This window comes from Aricia agestis, chromosome 7 (assembly GCF_905147365.1).
Source record: "Aricia agestis chromosome 7, ilAriAges1.1, whole genome shotgun sequence".
Lineage (NCBI taxonomy): Eukaryota > Metazoa > Arthropoda > Insecta > Lepidoptera > Lycaenidae > Aricia > Aricia agestis.
Window position 1 is genome coordinate 12,870,701 of NC_056412.1, and position 23,093 is coordinate 12,893,793.

Genomic DNA, 23,093 nt, shown 5'->3' on the forward strand with positions numbered 1-23,093 from the left:
TGAAATTCTTTAATTTTTTGCTTGTATATTTAAACTATTTTTCATTTCCTTCCAATCCTTTAAATTTCCATCTTATCGATTTTCATTTCTGTCTGTTGCATCATTACTGTCCATCTCACATATATGTATACATATCTATACATATAAATAAAATTGGAGTGTCTGTTTGTAATATTGAAAGAACCGTTATTTACTACATGCATATGAATGTTCATACGGTACATATACCCAAATAGCAATTTTTACAATTTTTGTCTGTCTGTATGTCTGTCTGTTTGCTCTGGCTAATCTCTGAAACGGCTGGACCGATTTTGACGGGAATTTTTTTGGCAGATAGCTGATGTAATAAGGAGTAACTTAGGCTACTTTTTAACCGACTTCCTAAAAGGAGGAGGATATTTTTTACTTTTTTTTATGTTTTACCTATATTTTACTCCGCCGTTTGTGGACCGATTTTCAAAATTATTTTGTTGTTGCATAAGATTTGGTCCATTTTGTTGACGCGGACGAAGTCGCGGGTAACAGCTAGTCGTAAATATAAATACATAGCAGACTAAGGCAATTCAGGGATAAGAGTAAGTATATTACACACAAGCCTAAATACAAAATTTTGTCGTTATATCTTTTAAAAAAATTTATTCTACAAAAATGGCCAAATGGCACCGAAAAAATAGAACCACCCTTGTAATATTATCTTGATCTCTTGGAAGAAAAGGTAAAGGTAAAGTAAAGGTAAAGGTAGTAGAAAATAGTATAGATAATAATAAATACAGCAAAGTTATATACGCCCAACCAGACTTGAAGCATATATGGTGTTGGCTAAAAATTTTCTCTTCAGCTTCCACCTTCCCTTAATAAGGTTGGAAGCTACGAATAATAAAAACTAAGGAAAAGTAACTCCGTCAAAAAACATGCTCCACAATACTTGTCAAAAAAGTGTACCTTAGGTACACATTTCAATACATTTGCAATATTTAGGTGACCTTGAGCGGAACCTGGCTGACGTTACATGACAGATCAAAAGGAACCAAATTTAAAACGGTAATAGTATGGGAGTTACAATTCCTTAGTTTTTATTATTCGTAGGTTGGAAGTAACATATTTCCTTAAAGTTAGCATGACAAGAACCATGGAGCACAGCATGATGGGGTGCAAACTGCAACACTGCCAGCATTGCCTATTTATCAGGATGAAAACTAAAGTACATAATCTATATACTTAGGCGAATAGATATGGCAGTATGGCAGTGCACACTGTATGATGCAAAGTAAATGGGGTCAGAGAGTCATTATCTGGTATCCAAGAAGTGGCAAAAGGGCAAGAGGTTGGCCGGCATATGATGGGAAGATGAAATTAACCGATTCGTTGCAATGTCAAATTTTATTAACTTCTAACTGTGGCGTTAAACATCCGTGCCTATTGCCACACGCAAAAAAAAGTGATGGCACTGAAACATGCATCCGCAAAGAATCGGTTAAGCTATCTGCTGGACACTACTAGACAAGATTAGCACAGGATAGAAAAAACTGGAAAGATCTGGAGTAGGCCTCTGCCTGTTGTGCCCATTGGCCGAATTAAGAGGTTATAATATGTAACAAGAAAACTCTAATACATACTTGTATAAAAACAGACAATTCGGAATGAAAGGCTAAATAAATAAAGCATGACATGTATATTATATGAGGATCTTACCGTAGTCTGTCAACAACAGCCTGTCGTTTGGGAGGGAGAGTCATCTCCTCCATAGGCTGGAGCATGTTGGGCGGGTGCAGGGCGGGCGAGGCGCCGGGCAGCAGGCCGCCCGCGCCGCCGCCTCCCACCAGGTGCTCCACGGTGATGACTTCCTCTTCACCGTCGCCCCCTCATCCTCACTCAGTCAAATAAAATATCCACTCAAGTGTCACTACGAGTATAGAACACTTTCACACGAACGCTCGTCCTGAACACTACGTAGCTTTTCATTATGACCCAGTTCCTTTGAGTACAAATTAAAGTTCTTTCGGCAATTTACACTATCAGAAACGTTTGAAAAACTTACACACCAAAAACATTTGTCGAATTGTGAACAAATATTTTCATCAGAAACGAGATGTTAATTTTGTTTTAATGAAATCTGTTTATATCTCATGTGTATTTCAAAGTTGAAAAACATTGCTTTTAATGACCACTATCACTGTACTATTTCCAATTTATAATTGAAATTATTTAAAATGTAACAACTCCTTCGCAATCACCTCAGAATACAACAACACAAGCAAATTCTCAAACACTAACTGATTACCATAGAGTAATGTCTTCTTCTTCTTCTTCTTCTTTTTATAGAGTAATGATATTTGATAGAGTTCTAACTGACGTTTGACAGCGACGCTAGCAAATGTTACAAGGCTTAAAAAATAATGCAATGACATATACAAAAAAAAAAAACAGATTGTCAAGAAAGAGATGTATTCTACAATACGCCATATTCCATACTTTATCTATGATCTACGCAGTACAAAATTTTCTAAACGTAATGGCCCCTCTTCAAGATGGGCCAGCGCTGGGCGATCGAATGGCGCATGCGATGGCTATGCAATGGTCGCAATGCCTCTACCTGATGGCCGTGTTCAGTTGTGATCTAAACGTCGTTCAAGATGGACGTGTAAGCATTAGCCATAGCGGCAATGCAAAACGTGCATTTTTAATAATAGTAAATGCAAAACGTGCATTTTTAATAGTAGTAAGAGTAACAAAAGTAACAAACTTTCGGCTTTATCATATTAATATAGTTTCATTCATTATGAGACCACGTACTCGTCATTTTGAATGAAATTCGTAAATTGTAATACGAATTACGATGTCCTCACTCGACCGCGGTCAGGCACCGACTGTCGTATCGCCAACATGTAGAGGCGTATCGCAATCGCTGGACCATCATCCTTTGATGTGCGGCCGAAAAACCGACACCGCCGACAGTCCACGGCCAGCGCTGGCGCCATCGGCCATCCTACGCCACTACGTCCTCCACACGCTGGGCCATCGTGATGGCCCACTACGCTGGCCCATCGTGAAGTGCCGCAATAATATATAGGTACCTATCTCAAAAATCTGTGGTACCTATAGTCTGACCGCAGCCCCCCATAAGCCCCGCGGGCCACGCATAGTAATCAAACCAAACAAAGGATTAAGTTATTTTAAATTCATCCGATAATACCGGACGAGTAAGCTACTTTATTCATCCGAAATAATCGGAAGATCCGCTTACCGGTGACCTGACCGGACGACTAAAGAGGCCCATTCACGGCAGGCTGCCTTATGCAGAATAGTGAATGGTGTCGCAGGCAGCTGGGCAATCGCGTTATTTTTAAACGTTTCAATTCAGGTTCACATTTGCTTTGGTTGTGGTTCAGTTACGGTTTGGTTCCGCTGCGTCTGAACGAATTTCAATATCGTGCTAACGGTCCAACCGTAACTCATCCTTATACATACATATTTGACTTAAGTACACTGCAGGTGCGTTGCCGGCCTTTTAAGAGGTAAAAGGGGAGGGTAGGGAAGGGAATAGGTTTGACACTTGTCATTTTGACAGTTTTGACAATTCATTTGCTGAAATGATTGAGAGGAATTGCTAAATGTGACCATTTTAGCCCCGCTGAATCCATGTATATAAGATTCTTGGTTATTACCGAATACCGATAGTTGTCTACCCATACGCCATCTAGTTACTAAAATGGAAACTGTTTGACAATCAAATTAAAAAATTAGGAAAATGCCTCATTAAAAATTGAACTTTTTGTCTGTGGGACCCGAATTAAAAGGCCCATTCACGGCAGGACTGCACGGCACTCCTGCAGTGAATGGGCCTCACTGATTGGTTCACACTCGGTGTTGCCGGCCGTTTTACGAATGAGGGATTTTCATTTATATTTTTTAATTTTAACAATCTTAACTAGATGGCGTAAGGATAGACACTTCTAGATTTTCTATTGGTTCCTCACCGATCTGAAATTATCTGCAGGTTGGCATCACTGACTACATATGGGTTGTGTTTCCAGAAAATATTAGTGTACTGTCAAGTGTGACATAAATCAAAATATCTTAAACATAAGCGATCATTGACCTAAGCGATTAGGCCAGTACACTGGTAATAGTTTAGGAACACGCTGATATAATAAAAACTTGTCAAACTGAAACTTGACAACTGAACATTGACTTTTATATGTGGACTCGGCTTAATGGTCTCTACCAAATCAAAATACTGTGGCCGGTCCGCCATTTTATGTTCTGGTTCTCCGAGGTACATAAACTGTCAAAGTGTCGTATTATAGGGGTGTCGAAATTGAAAGAAAATATCGATATATCGATACATCGATATTTGAAAAAATATCAATATCGGTCTCATATATCGCGAAAAAAATAGGCACTTGAAATGTTCACAAAATACTCAGTTGTATACATACTTTAACAATAATAATAATTGATGGTAAAATTAAAATAAACTGTAAACATTTCGTGCGCGAGTACAACTAGTATTTGTCCGATTTTTTGGTAATTTTTGCCCGATATCAATAATGGCAACGTAAATAATAATTAATAAACTTAAAATAAATTAAATAGTTATTGCAACTGAAAGAGTTTTGGCGGGCATGTCACTTTCAAACTTCTTCTACTTTTTATTGTTGGTGTGGTTTTTATTTTTTTTTCCCAAATTGTGTTATTTGCGTTTTTGATATTCATTATTGGTAAAATATTAGCCATTAAATATCCGTTATCTTGCACAAGTGCAGGTAAGATGTTGTCAAAACCAAAATGTATGATTCCTGTGACATTTGGTCTGAATATCGGTAAATAGGGCTATTTCTTCCGTGAATTTTAGCTAAAACATCGTTATAATAACTTTATTATCCTATTCATTGGAATATTATTGCGTCTTTTTCAAGTTGAAATGTATCAAGTTTTACATTCTTTTGCCCAGTTTTGTAGCAATTATTGATGGTATTCCCTGGTATTACCGATAGTTGTCTACCCATACAACATCTAGTTACTAAAATGGAAACTGTTTGACAATCAAATTAAAAATATAGGAAAATCAATGAATAAGGAAACAGATGGAAGCGACATAACTACAAAAAAGTGTGGCCGGCGCCATATTGCCAAGAACTAAACATGGCGGTCTTAGTGATGGGACACTCGGTTTATATTTGTCGAGGATATCGATAAGTAAGATGTTATATGTGAGCTATTAAGGTTAAAATCTTTTAAATAAATGATCAGATTCTTCACCTTATATTTTTTAAATTCGATAAAAAGTACATCACTAAACGTCAAATCTACTAATTTCTATGTTGATTAAATATCGAAAATCAAGCCATGTTATATTCTATTCTATCACAAATCTTATTTATTGTCTAATTATTAACTAAATTAGCACATACAAAGTCAAGCCATCGGTAAAATAACAAAAAATTTAGTAAAAATATAAACGTACCGATCCAAGGACAAACTTTTTGAATTTCTTCACTTTTTTGACGGACTATAAATTAATTTAAAAAAAAAGCAAATTGGTCGAAAAATTTGACCGATATATCGATATTTTTTTCGCGATATATCGAGACCGATATTGATATTTTTTCAAATATCGATGTATCTATATATCGATATTTTCTTTCAATGCCGACATCCCTATAATACGACACTTTGACAGTTTATGTACCTCGGAGAAACTGAACATAAAATGGCGGACCGGCCACAGTATTTTGATTTGGTAGAGACCATTATGCCGCGTCCATTTATAAAAGTCAATGAGGAAAATCCCTCATTACACTGATCTCCATTATACAAGTACGCTGGATCTATGATACCCACTCTTTTTTTGTGCCATTTGAAACGGAATCAGCGCCCCCATTATTAGGACAGAGAACTAAATTTGACGTAACCATTGGTAACCATGTATGTATTTTAATTCTCTATGGCTTAATCGTTCGAATTGTTTTCGTGTTTTTAAAGTGTTTTAAACGGTTTTACGCGATTAAGTAATATATATAATATATATACAATGTGTCCCGACACCGGTGTCCGATCCTTTAATGTTGTGATCTATGGCATATTTTATCGACAAATTGTCCCTTAAATTTTTTCTCTCTCTCTCATGGTTGTAAAATGGCAGCCATTTTAGTTTTTCTCGGGCTTTCACACTAATCTGACCAGAACTGCTCTTGTAAATATCCTATGAAGATAAAAAAGGTCTCATTTGATAGCAAAATTTGTGGACTAGGCTTATACAGGCAATATATTGTAAATTTCGTGGAATTAAACATAGAAAAACCCAAGTTTAAGAAAAAAAATTGTGTATTTTTTTATTAATGGCCTTTTGTAAAAAATCTAGCACATTTAACTGGTTCTTTTTTATTTTTAAAAGATAGAGAAAATTTTCATCTTCTAAAATTCTTTTACTTCAATGTTTTAAGTCAGATAGTTTAGAAGTTATAACGATTTTCTTATGATGAGGTGGTCAGATTAGTATGAGGCTGGAAAAACAATTTTTTTTTCAAAAGTTGGGGAAAAAAATAATTTGAAAGCCAATTTATCACTAATATAAGCCATACATCATGAGTTCAAAATTTTTTTCTCCAACTTTTGAAAAAAAAAATTTTCCTCTGGCTTCATAATAATCTGACCACCTCATCATAAGAAAATCGTTATAACTTCTCAACTATCTGACTTAGAGCATTGAAGTAAAAGAATTTTAGAAGATGAAAACTTCCTCTATCTATTTAAAATAAAAAAAAAAACAGTTTAATCTGCTAGATTTTCCACAAAAAGCCATTAATAAAAAACTCTCACTCAACGTCACTGGCGGTACCTCTTCGATGTCAGATATCTCCTCCGGTTGAGTCTCCACGTGTGGACTCCTCTCGACCCCAGATGGAAAGAGGGTCGAGATGACTCTGTCGCGAAGTTCCGGTCGGAGACACTGAGTGATCGGAGGGCCCAGCGGTCGCAGTTTTTGGCGCACCCATTTGTAGGGTTTGCCCCATGGGTCTGCGTCCAAAGCCTGCAGCCATTCTTTCCAGGCCTCCGCCTTGGCCACTTTGATTTGGTCACGCAGGGTCTGCCGCGCCGTGCGATAAGTATCATAAATGGCCTCCTCTTCCTCCGGTGACCTGTTCCTCCTCCTGCGGTAGCGGGTATAACGACGGCGGGCCGCTATGCACTCTCGCCTGAGTTCCCACATGAGGAAAATCCCTCATTACACTGATCTCCATTATACAAGTACGCTGGATCTATGATACCCACTCTTTTTTTGTGCCATTTGAAACGGAATCAGCGCCCCCATTATTAGGACAGAGAACTAAATTTGACGTAACCATTGGTAACCATGTATGTATTTTAATTCTCTATGGCTTAATCGTTCGAATTGTTTTCGTGTTTTTAAAGTGTTTTAAACGGTTTTACGCGATTAAGTAATATATATAATATATATACAATGTGTCCCGACACCGGTGTCCGATCCTTTAATGTTGTGATCTATGGCATATTTTATCGACAAATTGTCCCTTAAATTTTTTCTCTCTCTCTCATGGTTGTAAAATGGCAGCCATTTTAGTTTTTCTCGGGCTTTCACACTAATCTGACCAGAACTGCTCTTGTAAATATCCTATGAAGATAAAAAAGGTCCCATTTGATAGCTAAATTTGTGGACTAGGCTTATACAGGCAATATATTGTAAATTTTGTGGAATTAAACATAGAAAAACCCAAGTTTAAGAAAAAAAAATTGTGTATTTTTTATTAATGGCCTTTTGTAAAAAATCTAGCACATTTAACTGGTTCTTTTTTATTTTTAAAAGATAGAGAAAATTTTCATCTTCTAAAATTCTTTTACTTCAATGTTTCAAGTCAGATAGTTTAGAAGTTATAACGATTTTCTTATGATGAGGTGGTCAGATTAGTATGAGGCTGGAAAAACAATTTTTTTTTCAAAAGTTGGGGAAAAAAATAATTTGAAAGCCAATTTATCACTAATATAAGCCATACATCATGAGTTCAAAATTTTTTTCTCCAACTTTTGAAAAAAAAAATTTTCCTCTGGCTTCATAATAATCTGACCACCTCATCATAAGAAAATCGTTATAACTTCTCAACTATCTGACTTAGAGCATTGAAGTAAAAGAATTTTAGAAGATGAAAACTTCCTCTATCTATTTAAAATAAAAAAAAACCAGTTTAATCTGCTAGATTTTCCACAAAAAGCCATTAATAAAAAACTCTCACTCAACGTCACTGGCGGTACCTCTTCGATGTCAGATATCTCCTCCGGTTGAGTCTCCACGTGTGGACTCCTCTCGACCCCAGATGGAAAGAGGGTCGAGATGACTCTGTCGCGAAGTTCCGGTCGGAGACACTGAGTGATCGGAGGGCCCAGCGGTCGCAGTTTTTGGCGCACCCATTTGTAGGGTTTGCCCCATGGGTCTGCGTCCAAAGCCTGCAGCCATTCTTTCCAGGCCTCCGCCTTGGCAACTTTGATTTGGTCACGCAGGGTCTGCCGCGCCGTGCGATAAGTATCATAAATGGCCTCCTCTTCCTCCGGTGACCTGTTCCTCCTCCTGCGGTAGCGGGTATAACGACGGCGGGCCGCTATGCACTCTCGCCTGAGTTCCCACATTTCAGGGCGCCACCAATAAGCGTTGCGTCGGGGTTTAGGAGGTCCAACGCGTGGCATAGAGGCGTCGCATATGTTCTGCAACATCTCATTCACTCTGCGCATTCCTCTACATCATCGGAGGGAAGACGAGACCAGGACGCGACGATTGCTGCCTCTTCTAACAGGTCCTTGTTCAGCCGCCTCAGAGACCACCTTGGGCCGCCACCTGCTGGAAATGTGCGACCCAATTCCGACGTGTGTGCGGATACGTCGAACCGGATATACCGGTGGTCTGAGAGGGTTTCCTCTTTGGAGACATGCCATCCGACAATGCGTGTCGCGAAGTTGGGACTCGCCAACGTCAGATCAACGATTGACTCGCCCTGTCGTCTGACGCATGTACTGTCGCTTCCGGTGTTGACCACTACGAGGCCTGTTGACGCCAACCATTCCGCCATCACACGGCCTCTTGCATTCGTCGCCGGAGAGCCCCAAAGCGTTGACTTTGCATTGAAGTCCCCGGCGACGAGTACAGGGCCGGACGCTCCTCCGACGTAGAGAGTCAGCCGCCCTAAGAACATCTCGAACTCGGCCAGAGGCCGGTTGGGGGAGAAGTACACCCCCACCACAGTAAGGGCCCCCATGTTGGCAACAACGAAACCATGGCCTTTGGTCGTGCTCCCTAAAGAGGGAGGCGTGACTCTGGGGCCGAAGACGAGAGCTACCAATCCGTCCGCGTCTCCAAACCAGTCAGCCCTGGGGAGCACACGGTACGGCTCCGACACAAGCGCAAGGTCAATCGACCACTGCGCCATATTCTGAACCATAAGATCCTGCGCCCGGGCGCAGTGGTTCATATTGACCTGTATAAAGCGATGGCTGGCCGTTATTGCGCTTCCATCGATGCCTCTCTGGTTTCAGTGCCCGCCGCTGATGGTGTGGTAGGCTTCTGGAACGTCTTGCTCTTCTTAGAGCTTCTCCGTTTCGGCGCTGGCTTCCCACAGACCATGCTTCCGACGCTGTGGTCCGCCGGTCTGCCGCTCGCTGCGCACAACAAACAGTGGGGCTCGTTTTCACACTGCGGAGACGAGTGGCCCGGCTGTCTACAACGGAAACACAGTCCACTCCGGTCCACTTCGCTTGGACAAGTCGCAAGTGTGTGCCCGGTCTGGTGGCACTTGTAACAGCGCATTGGGCGCATGGGCAAGAGACTCACGCGCACCACGGTCCAACCCACGTGCACCTTGGTGTTGGGCGCCGTCACTTTCTTCGCTGCCTCGACCGGGTACTTGACCCATGCCGAGCCGCGGCCTCTGCGATCTCTCTTAATTTGGCCGACCTTAATTTCGTCGGCCGCGCAGCCACCAAGTGTTGCGATGGCCTGCGCAATTTCGGCAGTGGTGGCGGAGTCATCGAGGTCTAAAACCCGGAGCTCTGCGCACTTCTGGGGTCGGGAGATGCGAACATCTTCCGCCTCCATGACCTCTTTCAATTTCTCGGCCAACCTGTCAGCCTTTTCTTTGCTTTCGGCCCCCCGGGATTGTGAACATTCGTGCCCCGGTGACCGTTACCTTGAACTTGGTGGGCGGGATGTCAAGTGCAACGAGGTCCAGGCGCTGTTTGGCGCAGTCAATGACCTCCTTGTACGACACTCCCCGCTTTTCCGCTTCCGGTTATAGCGTCATAACTACCGCTGCTGTTTTGGGCGCACGCAGTTTGGAGCTCTTCTTCTTCCTCTTCTTCTTGGCATCCTCCTCCCTTCTTCAGGGCCTTTCTGTGCCTTCCCTTTCCTCTTGACCACCTCTGTCCAAGTCTCTTGGGTAGATGGTCTCGTTGTTGCCGAAGTTGAGGCTGAATCGTGTCTCGCGGCAGCCGCTTCTGCGGCAGCAGCAGACTTCTTAGCCCTCTTCTTTTTCTTCTGAGTCGGACCCGGGTTGAGCGAGGGCGACAGAGTCGTCGCCGCGGGTTCCGGCTCAGTTGTCTTCTTCGAGGCTTTTGACACTATTGTTGAAGTGTCTTTGGCTTCATCTCGCTTTTTGTCCATGGCGAGGGGTGGACGGAGTCGCGACTCTGGTAAGAGTCGCGCCTCCAGTCCCTCCAGTCGCGCATCAAGCCTAGCACTCGAGATGGAGATCGCCTCACGCACTGCTCTCTCCAGTAACTCCTTCAGTGGAGGTGACGTAGGAGAGGTCTGTGGTCGCACGCTAGCGAGCTCGCGTTTGACCGTTGCCAATTCGGCCTTTAGCTCAGCGAGTTCCTTGGAGAGGCGTTTTTTGGCCGCCTCCAAGGCTCTCGCTTCTGCTGATGCCATTCTTGTCAAGAGAGCTGCACAGGCCTCCTGAATAGTACTCGTCGACTCCTTCAGGGCCTTGACATAGGGACCGCTGAGGTTTTTCGATTTTTTGGCCACGTTCCTGATGACCTCCAGGCTCGAGGTGACGGCCGAGCCCAGTTTAGCCCCAGTGACCTCTTCGTCTTCGCCATCGGTCATTGATATGTCCGAGAAGACATCCAACAGCCGGTGTGACCGTCGCTGTGGAGGTCTTTTTGTCATCTCCATTATTTCGCACTCTGCAGCATCCACTTCGGATTCACGCTCCAGCTTGCGTTCTAGTTCGCGTCTTTCCTTCGTGGCCGCATGCAGGCCGATGTTTTGTCCTGTAGTAGGTGGTCTGCCCCTACCGCGCTTGGATGACTTCCGGGCCGTACTTTTGCAATTCTCCAAACTGTCTTCCTGTTCTCGATCACTGACGCGTCTTTTGCGCAAAAACCTTTTGACCTTGTCCTGAGTGTTCGGTCCTTGAGAGACGGCGGTCTCGTTGCCGCTCTCAGTTTCATCAGAAGTTCTTCCTAAATCGAAGAACTTGCTCTTCATAGACACGGGCGTCGCTGCCCGTGATCTGCCTTCTGAGCCCAGCCTCTCCAGCTGAACAATTGGTGTCCGTTTAGGACGTGCCGAGTCATCATTTTTGGAGGCAGTGATGCCTCCGGGAGTCGCCTTGGGATCGTCTCCGATGCGGTTAGGAGCACCGGTTCCGGGTCAACGCACGTTGCCGTCGTCGTCTTAGCCAAATCGCTGTGCAAATCATTGTCCGTAGGAATGCTTTTGTTATCGGTTACTGAACGAGCATTGCGCCCGCCAGCTGACGAAATTGTGCCCACCCCGTAGTACGAAGGGCAGACCTCCACCGTGGCAGCGGTGGAGGTGTGGGATTCCCCATTTCTGGGACCCACCCGGAGACCATTATCAATTTCGTTGTGTTCCATATTTTAAAGGGATGCTCATTAGGGTTGAGCGGAACCCGTAGCCAATCAGAAAATAAGTGCGTCCTAGCGGCAAAGTCACCCACTTGCCATGCAGCCTTTTGCGGGACGGGGCGTAGGCTTGGGGGCTGTAAAAAGGCCCATACATCAACAATAACACAAGCAAACAAAACAATAAATGTATAATGTAGAGAAGTAATAAGTATAAGGAAAATAGAAAAGAAAGTAAAAGACAGAATAAATAATTATATTATAAGAGAAAAACAAGAAAGCTAATATAAAGAATGAAAGATAGAGAAAGACCGGCGTTCAGCCATCCTGAATACCTCACCCCGTGTAAAAGGCGGGGTGGCGTACCCAGGCGCCCAGGGACACGAACGTGGACGGACCGGTATCGCCCCCACAAAAAATAGCCTATATAATCCTTCACGTTATACATTGCCCCACTTTTTCCACATTTATTACACAATTAGCTCCTGTTAGTCTCAGCGTAATAAAATACATAAAATGGGCTGTCTGACACTGAAATAATTGTTCAAATTGGACCAGTAGTTCCTGAGATTAGAGCGTTCAAACAAACAAACTCAAAGCTTTATAATATTATATGATGAGATTAGTTAGTTAAAGATGGGCGGGTGGGTAAAAATCGGGTAGGTAAAAATTGGTAAAAATGGGTGGAATAGGTAAAAATTAAAAAATACCCATTCTTACCGGGTATAAATTAAAAATACCGGGTAAATATTGACAAGTCTTTAAATATATGTAAAACATTACTTTATTGGCTAAACCCTTAATATTGCGATTTACTATGTAAAATTTTGAGTTTTAAAACTCAAAATTTTAATTTAATATTAAAAATAACATACAACAGATTAAAAAAAGGCACAATAAAGAAAAAATTTAATCATTATAATTATTATTATAATTTTTACAACTCTTGTCGTGCACGATTTATATATTATTATGTAACACTTTTTAAATCGCTATATACAAGATTTAGTACATGTAAATAATAACAAAAATATATAGTATGTGAATATTTACTATAACAATGATTTTGAATTTCGCTTCCAAGTAATAATCTAGATAATAATACAGGTATAAAAAATAAAATTTACGCATACTCGTGTACAGCATACATATAATATCTAGTCTTCATAATTTAATTAAAAAAAGAACTTAATCAAACCAATAATTATTGTGTATTTAAGTTGTATAGGACACCACTTGAATCCACCAATCACGAGCAGTGTATTTCCTCAACATCGACTACGTAAGCAATGGCCGCTCGTGATTTTCGGTGTATTTAGCGTAAACGCCATTTTTAACAGTCATTTTTATTTATCAGAAGGGTCACATTATCTGTTTTAGCTAATATTTTAGAGAAATAAACTGATTTTAATTTATACCCGGTATAAAATGAAAATGGGTGGGTAAAAATAGGTATAAATGGGTATTTACCCGAGCCTCGGGTTTTTACCGGGTAAATGCCCATCTCTTAGGGTCTAATAAAAAACATAGTTAGGGTCTAACAAATAATAAAGAACACTTATTCAGCTTTGTTCAGCTTTAATACGATACACTGTAGCACTACTTTGATAATATTAGAAATTAAATTAGAAAATACAATACAACAAAGTTTTCGTTAGAAGCTTATCTTCAGTTTTGTTTTTAGTTTTTCGCAGTGCTAACTGGTGAAAATAAATGGATTATAGATAGGTACTGTTACTTCACGTTATCTAAGTATGAAATCGTTGTTAATTTATTACGTCTATCTAAATAACGGAGAGGAAGTATGTATCTTTAATACCAATATGTAGCGTTTGTATTATTCAATTTAATATTTTTGTCCTAATGGTCGACATTATCTGAATCTGGAAACATATCATCGATAATAGAAAAGACAGTTGTACATCACTAGTATTAGTTCCAAATACTCCCACTACTGCTATCAGCGCCAATATGGCGACATGAGGGCGACATAATGGGGGTGCTGATTCCGCTTCAAATAGGCACAAAAAATAGCTGTCATTTCAAAGGGTATCACATTGACTTTTATAAGTGGACGCGGCATAATGGTCTCGACCAAATCAAAATACCGTGGCCGGTCCGCCATTTTATGTTCCGGTTCTCCGAGGTACATAAACTGTCAAAGTGTCGTATTATAGGGATGTCGAAATTGAAAGAAAAATATATCGATATATCGATACATCGATATTTGAAAAAATATCAATATCGGTTTCGATATATCGGTCAAATTTTTCGACCAATTTGCTTTTTTTAAAATTAATTTATAGTCCGTCAAAAAAGTGAAGAAATTTTAAAAAGTTTGTCCTTGGATCGGTACGTTTACATTTTTACTAAAATTTTTGTTATTTTACCGATGGCTTGATTTCGTATGTGCTAATTTAGTTAATAATTAGACAATAATTAAGATTTGTGATAGAATAGAATATAACATGGCTTGATTATCAAAATTTAATCATCATAGAAATTAGTAGATTTGACGTTTAGTGATGTACTTTTTATCGAATTTAAAAAATATAAGGTGAAGAATCTGATCATTTATTTAAAAGATTTTACTATAGTACTCTCACTTATAACATCTTACTTATCGATATCCTCGACAAATATCAACCGAGTGTCCCATAACTATAGGCCGCCATGTTTAGTTCTTGGCAATATGGCGCCGGCCACACTTTTTTGTAGTTATGTCGCTTCCATCTGTTTCCTTATTCATTGGGGTATCATCAGTCCAGCGTACTTGTATAATGGAGGTCAGTGCCTCATTACGAATATGACATTTTATTCATAAATGACAGCAACTTGGAGCAACAATATGTCAAATTTGAAATTTCCGAAAATTAATCACACATATTTTCAGAAATCATTTTTGCATTTAAAAAAATTGGAAAATAATCAAGTAAATTACATAATCAACAAAAAAGTTTACCTATAGTGCAGAAAAAATATTAAGTTTATAAATATCTAACTGTATTAGTGATTATAACCTAAAAGTATGCTAGGCATTAGAATTCGAAGCTTATCCAGCCTAATTACTAAAAGAGTAATTTTCAATGCAGCAGAATATTCAAAATGTTCTTATCGTATTCCTCTCAAAGTTACTAATGGTTAGTATTTACTCAACAATTACGGTTAGTAATTAGCGACAAATGCAATCAAAATGCATTTGTCGTTTGATTATACACTATTAGGCAACTTCAATTTTAACTTGTCTTCATCCTTTTTTTAGATAAATATAGTCAATTTAAAAGATATAGTACTGTCTCTGATGAAAAAGTAGCGGAACCATCAAAAGGAAATATAGAAAAGAAAGAATTCCAAGCTGAAACACGCATGCTGTTAGATATTGTGGCCAGATCTTTATATTCCGATAAAGAGGTAACATTTGGATTTTTTAACTACTTCTTAAATTTATAGTGCATTTTAAAACAATGTTTTCTTTATTGCAACATTCAGGTTTTCATCAGAGAGCTCATATCAAATGCGAGTGATGCTTTAGAAAAGTTTAGATACTTAAGTGTCAGTTCAGCTCCCGAGTCACCAAAATTAGAAGGCACTGACAGATCCCTGGAAATAAAACTTACAACAGATAAACAGAATAGAACTCTTACATTTGAGGTAAGAAAATTAGTTAGCCTAAGGGCCTTTCCACACAACGTTTTTCACTGACAACGCACGTTTCTAATGCGCTCTTCTGTGTGTATTCATCGGGTTTTGGCAGATGTAAAGTTTAAAACATGTTGGCTTCCTTCCATTTGCTGATCGTTCAACTTGCGTTTGTATAGGTACAAACAAGCGCAAAAAACATGTGGAAAGGCCCTATTATTTAATTAAATAATTTTGGATAACAATACTTTGTTAATGTTAACAATTAATATTGACTTCTTCTAATGTTAACAATTTTTAACATCTTATATATAAGTATACTGCATCCTTTGGATAATTAAAAATAACATTATAAATACAAAGTAAAACCAAATATATTGTGTACATACTATTTTAGGACACCGGTATCGGTATGACTAAAGATGAGCTAGTAAAAAATTTGGGAACCATTGCAAGGTCAGGTTCAAAGTCATTCATAGAAGAAATTAAAAAGCAAGGGTCAGAACAAGCCAACTCTATCATCGGTCAATTCGGGGTGGGATTTTATTCAGCATTCATGGTGGCTGACAAAATTGATGTTTACACAAGGAGTAGTATTGAGGGATCAGCGGGATATAAATGGAGTTCTGATGGGTGAGTATTTTAATGTGACTGTTTCCACTGCAACCCACCAAAACGCTACGCACGAATTGACTCACGTAGCTTGCTCGAAGATGGTGCACACGCAGCTCAACACTGGCCATGCTACGCATGCTATAGATCAGTTAACTAAAGCTGGCTCGTTCACAGTGCTCACACTTATGCAATTTCACTATACAGTATGTTTAAAAATATAATATATGTTTGCATCATGATAAAAATTATCGTATAATCTGCGTACGATAATAATATGCTATCGTAAATCGTACGTACGCACAAAATTATCGTATGTGTACGATAACTATCGTACGGTTTCGAACCCTGGCCTCGCGCCGATCACACCTTACCGACTTGTAACATCACGCTGTGTTTATAAACAGTAGTTTATAAACAGACCCCTTCACGCTCATAAGATAGACCACACGCGAAAGAGACGGACAGACTTTGTATGATACGTATGTAGTACGACGTCACGCCACGCGCTTATTCACAGACACTACACAAGCGCAATGTTTAAATGTGTAATTGATCGTGCCAGCTCTTGTTAACTGACATATATGCACGGGATACACGGAAGCGTGTACATAGGCAGTGGAAATGTTGACCCACGTAGTCAAAGAAATAAATCCGTGCACGGCCACGCGCACGCGTGGACGTGCACGGATTTATTTCTTTCTTTCAGCGTGCGCCGCGGTGGAATGGAGCCTTAATGCAACCAGCAGCCTTGTCATGGTGACAGTAAAATGCAAAATATTTCAAACAATAACCAGTTTGAGGGATAGATTATTAGTTTTCTGAAAATTCTTAAGTCTATTCTACAGCAGAAAGTAGATGTTTCTAAGGTGGACATACTGTGCTATTGTATCCTTAAAACTTTATTTTCATTTAAGAGTTTAGTTGGCGATGAAAATGCCACTACATTAGTTTTTTTTTTCCAGATCTGGAACATATTCTATTGAAGAAGTAGATAATGTTCCCATTGGTACAAAGATTGTTGTTTACTTGAAAACTGACTGCAGGGAGTTTTCTGATGATGACACTGTGAAGAGTAAGTAACTTTATGAAATTTACTGTAACTTCTTTTAGTAATTTTATGTAATTATAAAATCCACAGTTAAAAGTTATACATCTAGCACACTTTTTTGAAACTAAACAAATTCTCACTATTCGCTAAATTTCTTTTTTCATTTTCCAGATATTATTATGAAATACAGTAATTTCATTGGAAGTCCAATTCTTCTGAATAATGAACAGATCAACTCAATTAAGGTATAAAAATTTTTAAGGCGTATTACATTTATCATAATATTTGTATTTAGATCTTAAAAAGGTTTCATTTTTTGTAGCCATTATGGCTGATGGATGCCAAAGAAGTGACCCAGGAGCAGCACATAGAATTTTACAGATTCATAAGCAACTCATATGATAAGCCACGCTTTACTCTGCATTACAAAACAGATGCTCCTCTTAGTATCAGATCCATTTTGTATGTACCTGAAGGGAAACCAGGTCTCTTTGAACTATCACGAGACTCAGATGTGGGAGTTGCTTTGTATTCCAGAAAAATATTGATCAAAAGCAAAGCTGAAAATATTTTACCAAAATGGCTAAGATTTGTTAAGGGTAAGCAACTTTATTTATCATATTTTATACTGTATATTGTTTAAATTGAATTTTTGTGCTTATGTTATTTTGCACTATATTATAAACTAGCGAGTAGCGACCCGCCCCGGCTTCACACGGGTACAAAATATATAATAGCCTATATCACCCACTGAAGAAATGATTAAAATCGATTCAGTAGTTTTTCAATAATTAATCATTACTAGCTGTCCCGGTGAACTTCGTGTCACTTTAAAACTTTCCCTGGACTTCTACGAATATTTTAAGAATAAAATCAGCCCAATCCGTTCAGCCGTTTTCGAGTTTTAGCGCGACTAACACATTTAAATCCATTTTTAATTTTTACTAGCTGTCCCAGTGAACTTCGTGTCACTTTAAAACCTCCCCTGGACTTCTACGAACATTTTAAGACTAAAATCAGCCAAATCCGTTCAGCCGTTTTCGAGTTTTAGCGCGACTAACACATTAAAAATCCATTTTTATATATAAGATATATAAAGACTATAGTCTGTCAAGAAAGTGAAGAAATTAAAAAGTGGCAACATCGTAGCGTCATCCCTTTCAAATCAATCTAAGAAAAAAGGGATGACAACTACGATGTTGCCACTTTTTAATTTCTTCACTTTTTGGACAGACTATACCCGTGGCCCGCAATGGTCAGTACCGCCGTTTGCCGTAGCTACGTCCCGCAATTTTTAAATCTGTAATGTCTTCGAAAATATTCATTTAAATCATAATATGCTGTAAAAGGCCATATAAATCTATATTAAATCAATAATGTATTTAAAGTATTTAACTGAATAAGGATTATTGCCGTATTGGTTAAAATCACTTCGAAAATTTGCCATTAATTGAAGTTAAAATTAAATGACAAAAAAATGTTATTGTGGGATATCCTTATTCGTATATACTATCGTGTTTTCTGCAGACCTTTTCAATGTGTACAATACTTGGTACATTATTTACATGAAGAATAGACCACGTGAAAGGACATAGGTTTCTTTTTTGCGGAAAAGTGTATGGTTTCCGTGACATTCCTAAATTACGCGGGCGATGTATAGTGATACCCTTCCCGCGAGCGCATCGCCGCTTTGGTAGCGCAGCGCCCACTTCGAAACGGGCGTACATCGCAATATTTTAATTTCGCCATAACTTCTAAACCAAACATCAAATTTTAATAATTCAAAGACCAAATATATTCTACATAAACTGTACTTAGTGATGAAATAATTTATTTTGATAAGGATTATTAGCATTAGTAAAATAAATCCGTTTAAATGTAGATCAATAAAAATCAAGATTTTTAAATAAAAAAATGGTTGTTGTGCCTCACTTGACATAGATAGGTATAGTGTGTCGCGGACATTTTTGTAGATATTTATACGATCTACATTTACTTAGAACATTGTATAGTTCTATCTTTTATAGTTTAGGCAGCGTACGCAAAATAAGTAAATTTTCTGGTTGTTTCCGAAAAACTGAAATATCTTACGGAACCCTATATTTTCCAAAATAAAAAGTAGCCTATGTTACTCCGAAATAATGTAGCTTTCGAATGGTGAAAGAATTTTTAAAATCGGTCCAGTAGTTTTTGAGCCTATTCATTACAATTAAACAAACAAACAAAGTTTACCTCTTTATAATATTAGTATAGAAGTATAGATTATAAAAACGCAAAATCCTAGAGCCATCACTTATTGGTTCTGAAAAAACGAAAAAAAAAACGAAAAAGGAAAATAATCTAGTCCATGACATTTTTTAAATTTAAATATTGCTCCTAAATGTTTTGTTTGTATTTCGTTACAGGTGTAGTAGATTCTGAGGACATTCCACTAAATTTAAGTAGAGAATTATTACAAAACAGTGCTCTAATAGCGTAAGTTATTTTTTATATTTTTCTTAAGCTATTAGTTGATTTAACTTGCTACTTTAAAATGTCTACATTATGTTTAAATTGTTTTCTACAGAAAGCTGCGATATGTTCTCACCAATCGTTTCCTTAAATTCATGGTTGAGATGGCTAGCAAAGATCCAGTAGGATATGATGCATTCTACAAGGACTATTCGCTGTTTCTTAAGGAGGGTATTGTTACGGGACAGAGTCCTTTAGAAAAGGTAAAATATTTTTTAAAAAATAAGCTGAAATACTTTTTTAAGGGGTGACAGACGTGCGAGTAAGTACGCGGGCTTATGGCTCGACGATCTTGATCGCCTGTGTGTCAGCAAAGAGCCGCGAATAATCTAGTGTGAGCGATTCTCGTGTGTCACCGACGCGAGCCGAGTCAGTACGCGATCTTAAAACCCGCGTACTTTAAGTTCGTACGTCTATCAGGCACTTTAGGTACTTATATGAAAACGCTTCCTAGAATTTCAAATTTAAGGGCCACCAGCGCCAATGTTGCGTGTCGGTGAATGATTTTAGTCTCACATTGACTGCACGCGCATAGTCGACGCTAGTGGCCCGAGATGTTTTAATTCTGGAAAGCGTTTTTGAATGACGCGAAGCGGTCTGGGCTGATATATAGTATAGATAGTCATTTGGGTGTCGGCGCCTACAGTAAGAGTGTGACAAAAATCAGACTTAATACCTCGATCGTGGGAATCGCAGACACAATAGATTTTCAATTGTTATGCGACCGCCTGGTGCCGCTTGGGGATGGGTTAATCAGCCTGTGAATGCAACATGGCAGAAATGAACTAATTGTGATACTTTTTTATGTGAAATATTTTACAATTTACAAATTCAAAGCACTATACCATATTGTATGTTTCGTCTAAGCATGTAAATAATTCATTTCAGGAAGAGATTGCTAAGCTGCTAAGATTTGAATCATCCAAACTTGATACTGGAGTGAAAACATCCCTGGCTGAATATAGCTCAAGACAAACAAACGAACAGAAGAGCATTTACTATCTAGCTGCTCCTAGGTAATTAGTGTTCCTACATAAAAAAAGTTTTATCGTTTATGGAATGATCATGCAGGCACAAGTATTTTTTACCAATTCTTTATGTATTCAACTATGTATGTTTTAATATTAAACTTGTCTTTAGCCGTGAATTGGCGCAATCATCGCCATACTATGAGTCACTTAAAAAGAAAGATGTTGAAGTGCTATTCTGCTACGAGATGTATGATGAGCTTGTGTTATTGGAGTTGAAAGAGTTTGGAGGTAGAGCACTGGTGTCCGTTGAAAATGACATGCAAAAAGGCCCTGCTGACAACACTGAAAGTCTCATAGGTGGGTGAAAATTATTTTTGATGGATTTTTTTTAAATAATATTATCATAGAAATAATACGAACATGCTCTTATTAAGCAAATTTTTAGGGCTCCGTAGCCAACAAGGAACCTTTATAGTTTTGGTCTGTCTGTCTGTCCGCGGTTTTGCTCAGAGACTATAAGACCTACAAAGCTGTAATTTGGCATGAATGCACATAATATTTATTCCGCTGACAAAATGGTACATGAAATCTTTAAAAATATTTTTTTATGGTGCCTCCTACACATCAAGCGGGGATGAAATTTTAAGTATTTATAGATCGTTTTCCGATTTAAGGATACGTTTGTGAAATATTAAGTTTTAAAGTGAAAAAATCGTTAAAGAGTCCAGTGTCCCCCCCTTCTACCAGCTAAACGGTTGCTTCTGGAAATGTGAAAAATTCAGGGGAGTAGGAAATATGCTAAATTTAAAAGGAAAACTGTCACGGCTAAGAAGACTTCATAAGTTATTGAGTAATAGTCGATTAACTAAAAAATGTATTTGGCGAAGTATAAAGGAACTTTTCGTTCAAATTCCTTTGAAAGTAACTGAGATGTAGTTTAAAACAAAACACGTGTACATTCATTGACCATAAAATTTTTTTAAAAAACTAGCGGTACGACGGAACCCTATATTGCGCGTGGCCTGACACGCACAGCGCACTTGGCCGGTTTTATTTAGTTACCATACAAACGTTTTTGTAAGGAGTTTTTATGAAAAAATTTAATGCTGGGTGTTCTATCCGACTATCAAATATTTAAAATTATAAAATTTTAATGTTTTACATTTACAGGAAGTGACGATCTTCAAACGAGCCAAGTTAATGACTTAATATCCTATCTCAAGACCAATCTATCTGGCAAAGTGTTCGATGTGAGAACGACGCAAAAGCTTGACTCTCATCCTTGCGTCATCATTGTGCCCGAGATGGCAGCGGCGCGCCACTTTATCAGAACTCAAGCACAAAACCTTAGTGATGAAAACAGATTCGCTCTTTTGAGGCCACAATTAGAAATTAATGCTAAGTAAGCACCAATTAGATCTTCTTTTACTATCACAGAAGTTGATTCTTAAGCAGATGGCGGACCTACATATTTTGGTCGTGTTATTTCAAGCCCCACACCCTGAGGGATGACGACTAACATTAAATTGATATAGCCCTACCAAATGATGACGTAGTTCTACCATCTGCCTATAAATCAATTTATATAAATTATTAAAGGATGATGACAACGGAGAGTGACGACGACTATAGGCTGATATGATGATGATATAAATTATTACTTTTTTATATTTTAAATAATGTTGTAGCAAACAGCGCACAACTTAAATTCTACCTATAGCATGGTATAATAATATACTTACAATGTTATAAATGAGTAATGACAGCTCTTCGCTCAATAGAAACATCCTCATTAGGGGCTGTCAAGCTTATGGTTACACTGTATAACATGCCGAAACAACTATTACCGGCTCAGTTAGATAAAAAAAAATATTTAAATTTTTTGCTCTCATACTGGTCTTTATTTTTTGCAGGCATCCAATAATTAAGAAGCTTCATAAACTATTAGCAAGTGACAAAGACTTAGCCAATATGGTGTCACAACAACTCTTCACAAATGCGATGGTCACTGCTGGATTAATAGTCGATCCAAGAAATTTAATTACAAACATAAATGATCTTCTGGTTAAAGCCTTAGAAAAACATTAAATATTTTCTGATTATTTTAAATAAGTATACAATTCTGTTATGGTTTATGTGTACGGTTTTATTATTAGTACACCCAGCCAGGAAACCAAATCTTCCACCTCCCCTTCTTCCTCTCGGCCCTCTCCTCTCTATTTTGAAAATTGAAATTTAAAAGCAGACCTTATACTTTTAAATTTCATTGGGCGTTATTTAACCCATCAAATGCCACCAATCCCCAAGCGGCACCTGGCTGTCGCATAACAATTGAAAATATATTGTGTATGCGATTCCCACGATCGAGGTATTTAAAGAAAGTACCAATGAATATTATTGATATTTTCATCGCCGAAATTGTATATGTCGCA

At 38.6% G+C, this 23,093-nt stretch overlaps 3 protein-coding genes across 4 annotated transcripts in view; 1 reads left to right on the forward strand and 2 right to left on the reverse strand.

Moving 5' to 3' along the window:
- Positions 1-2,266, reverse strand: part of LOC121729170 (neurogenic protein mastermind-like) — a 78,806-nt gene extending 76,540 nt beyond the window's left edge. For both annotated transcript variants that reach the window (XM_042117600.1, XM_042117599.1), the window contains exon 1: positions 1,693-2,266. In XM_042117600.1, the coding sequence (XP_041973534.1) occupies positions 1,693-1,757 (65 nt within the window). In that variant the 5' untranslated portion in view covers positions 1,758-2,266. The remainder of the gene's footprint in view (positions 1-1,692) is intronic.
- Positions 2,267-8,732: 6,466 nt separating this feature from the next.
- On the reverse strand, positions 8,733-9,479 carry LOC121729081. Its single transcript, XM_042117469.1, has one exon. The coding sequence runs from the start codon at positions 9,477-9,479 to the stop codon at positions 8,733-8,735; it is 747 nt and encodes a 248-aa protein (XP_041973403.1).
- A 5,284-nt stretch (positions 9,480-14,763) lies between these two features.
- On the forward strand, positions 14,764-22,770 carry LOC121729169 (heat shock protein 75 kDa, mitochondrial). Its single transcript, XM_042117598.1, has 13 exons — positions 14,764-15,017; positions 15,140-15,288; positions 15,367-15,528; positions 15,914-16,149; positions 17,094-17,203; positions 17,351-17,424; positions 17,502-17,778; positions 19,585-19,654; positions 19,746-19,893; positions 20,579-20,706; positions 20,831-21,018; positions 21,832-22,063; positions 22,575-22,770. The coding sequence occupies exons 1-13, from the start codon at positions 14,906-14,908 to the stop codon at positions 22,747-22,749; spliced, it is 2,061 nt and encodes a 686-aa protein (XP_041973532.1). The 5' UTR covers positions 14,764-14,905; the 3' UTR covers positions 22,750-22,770.
- Positions 22,771-23,093: the final 323 nt, after the last annotated feature.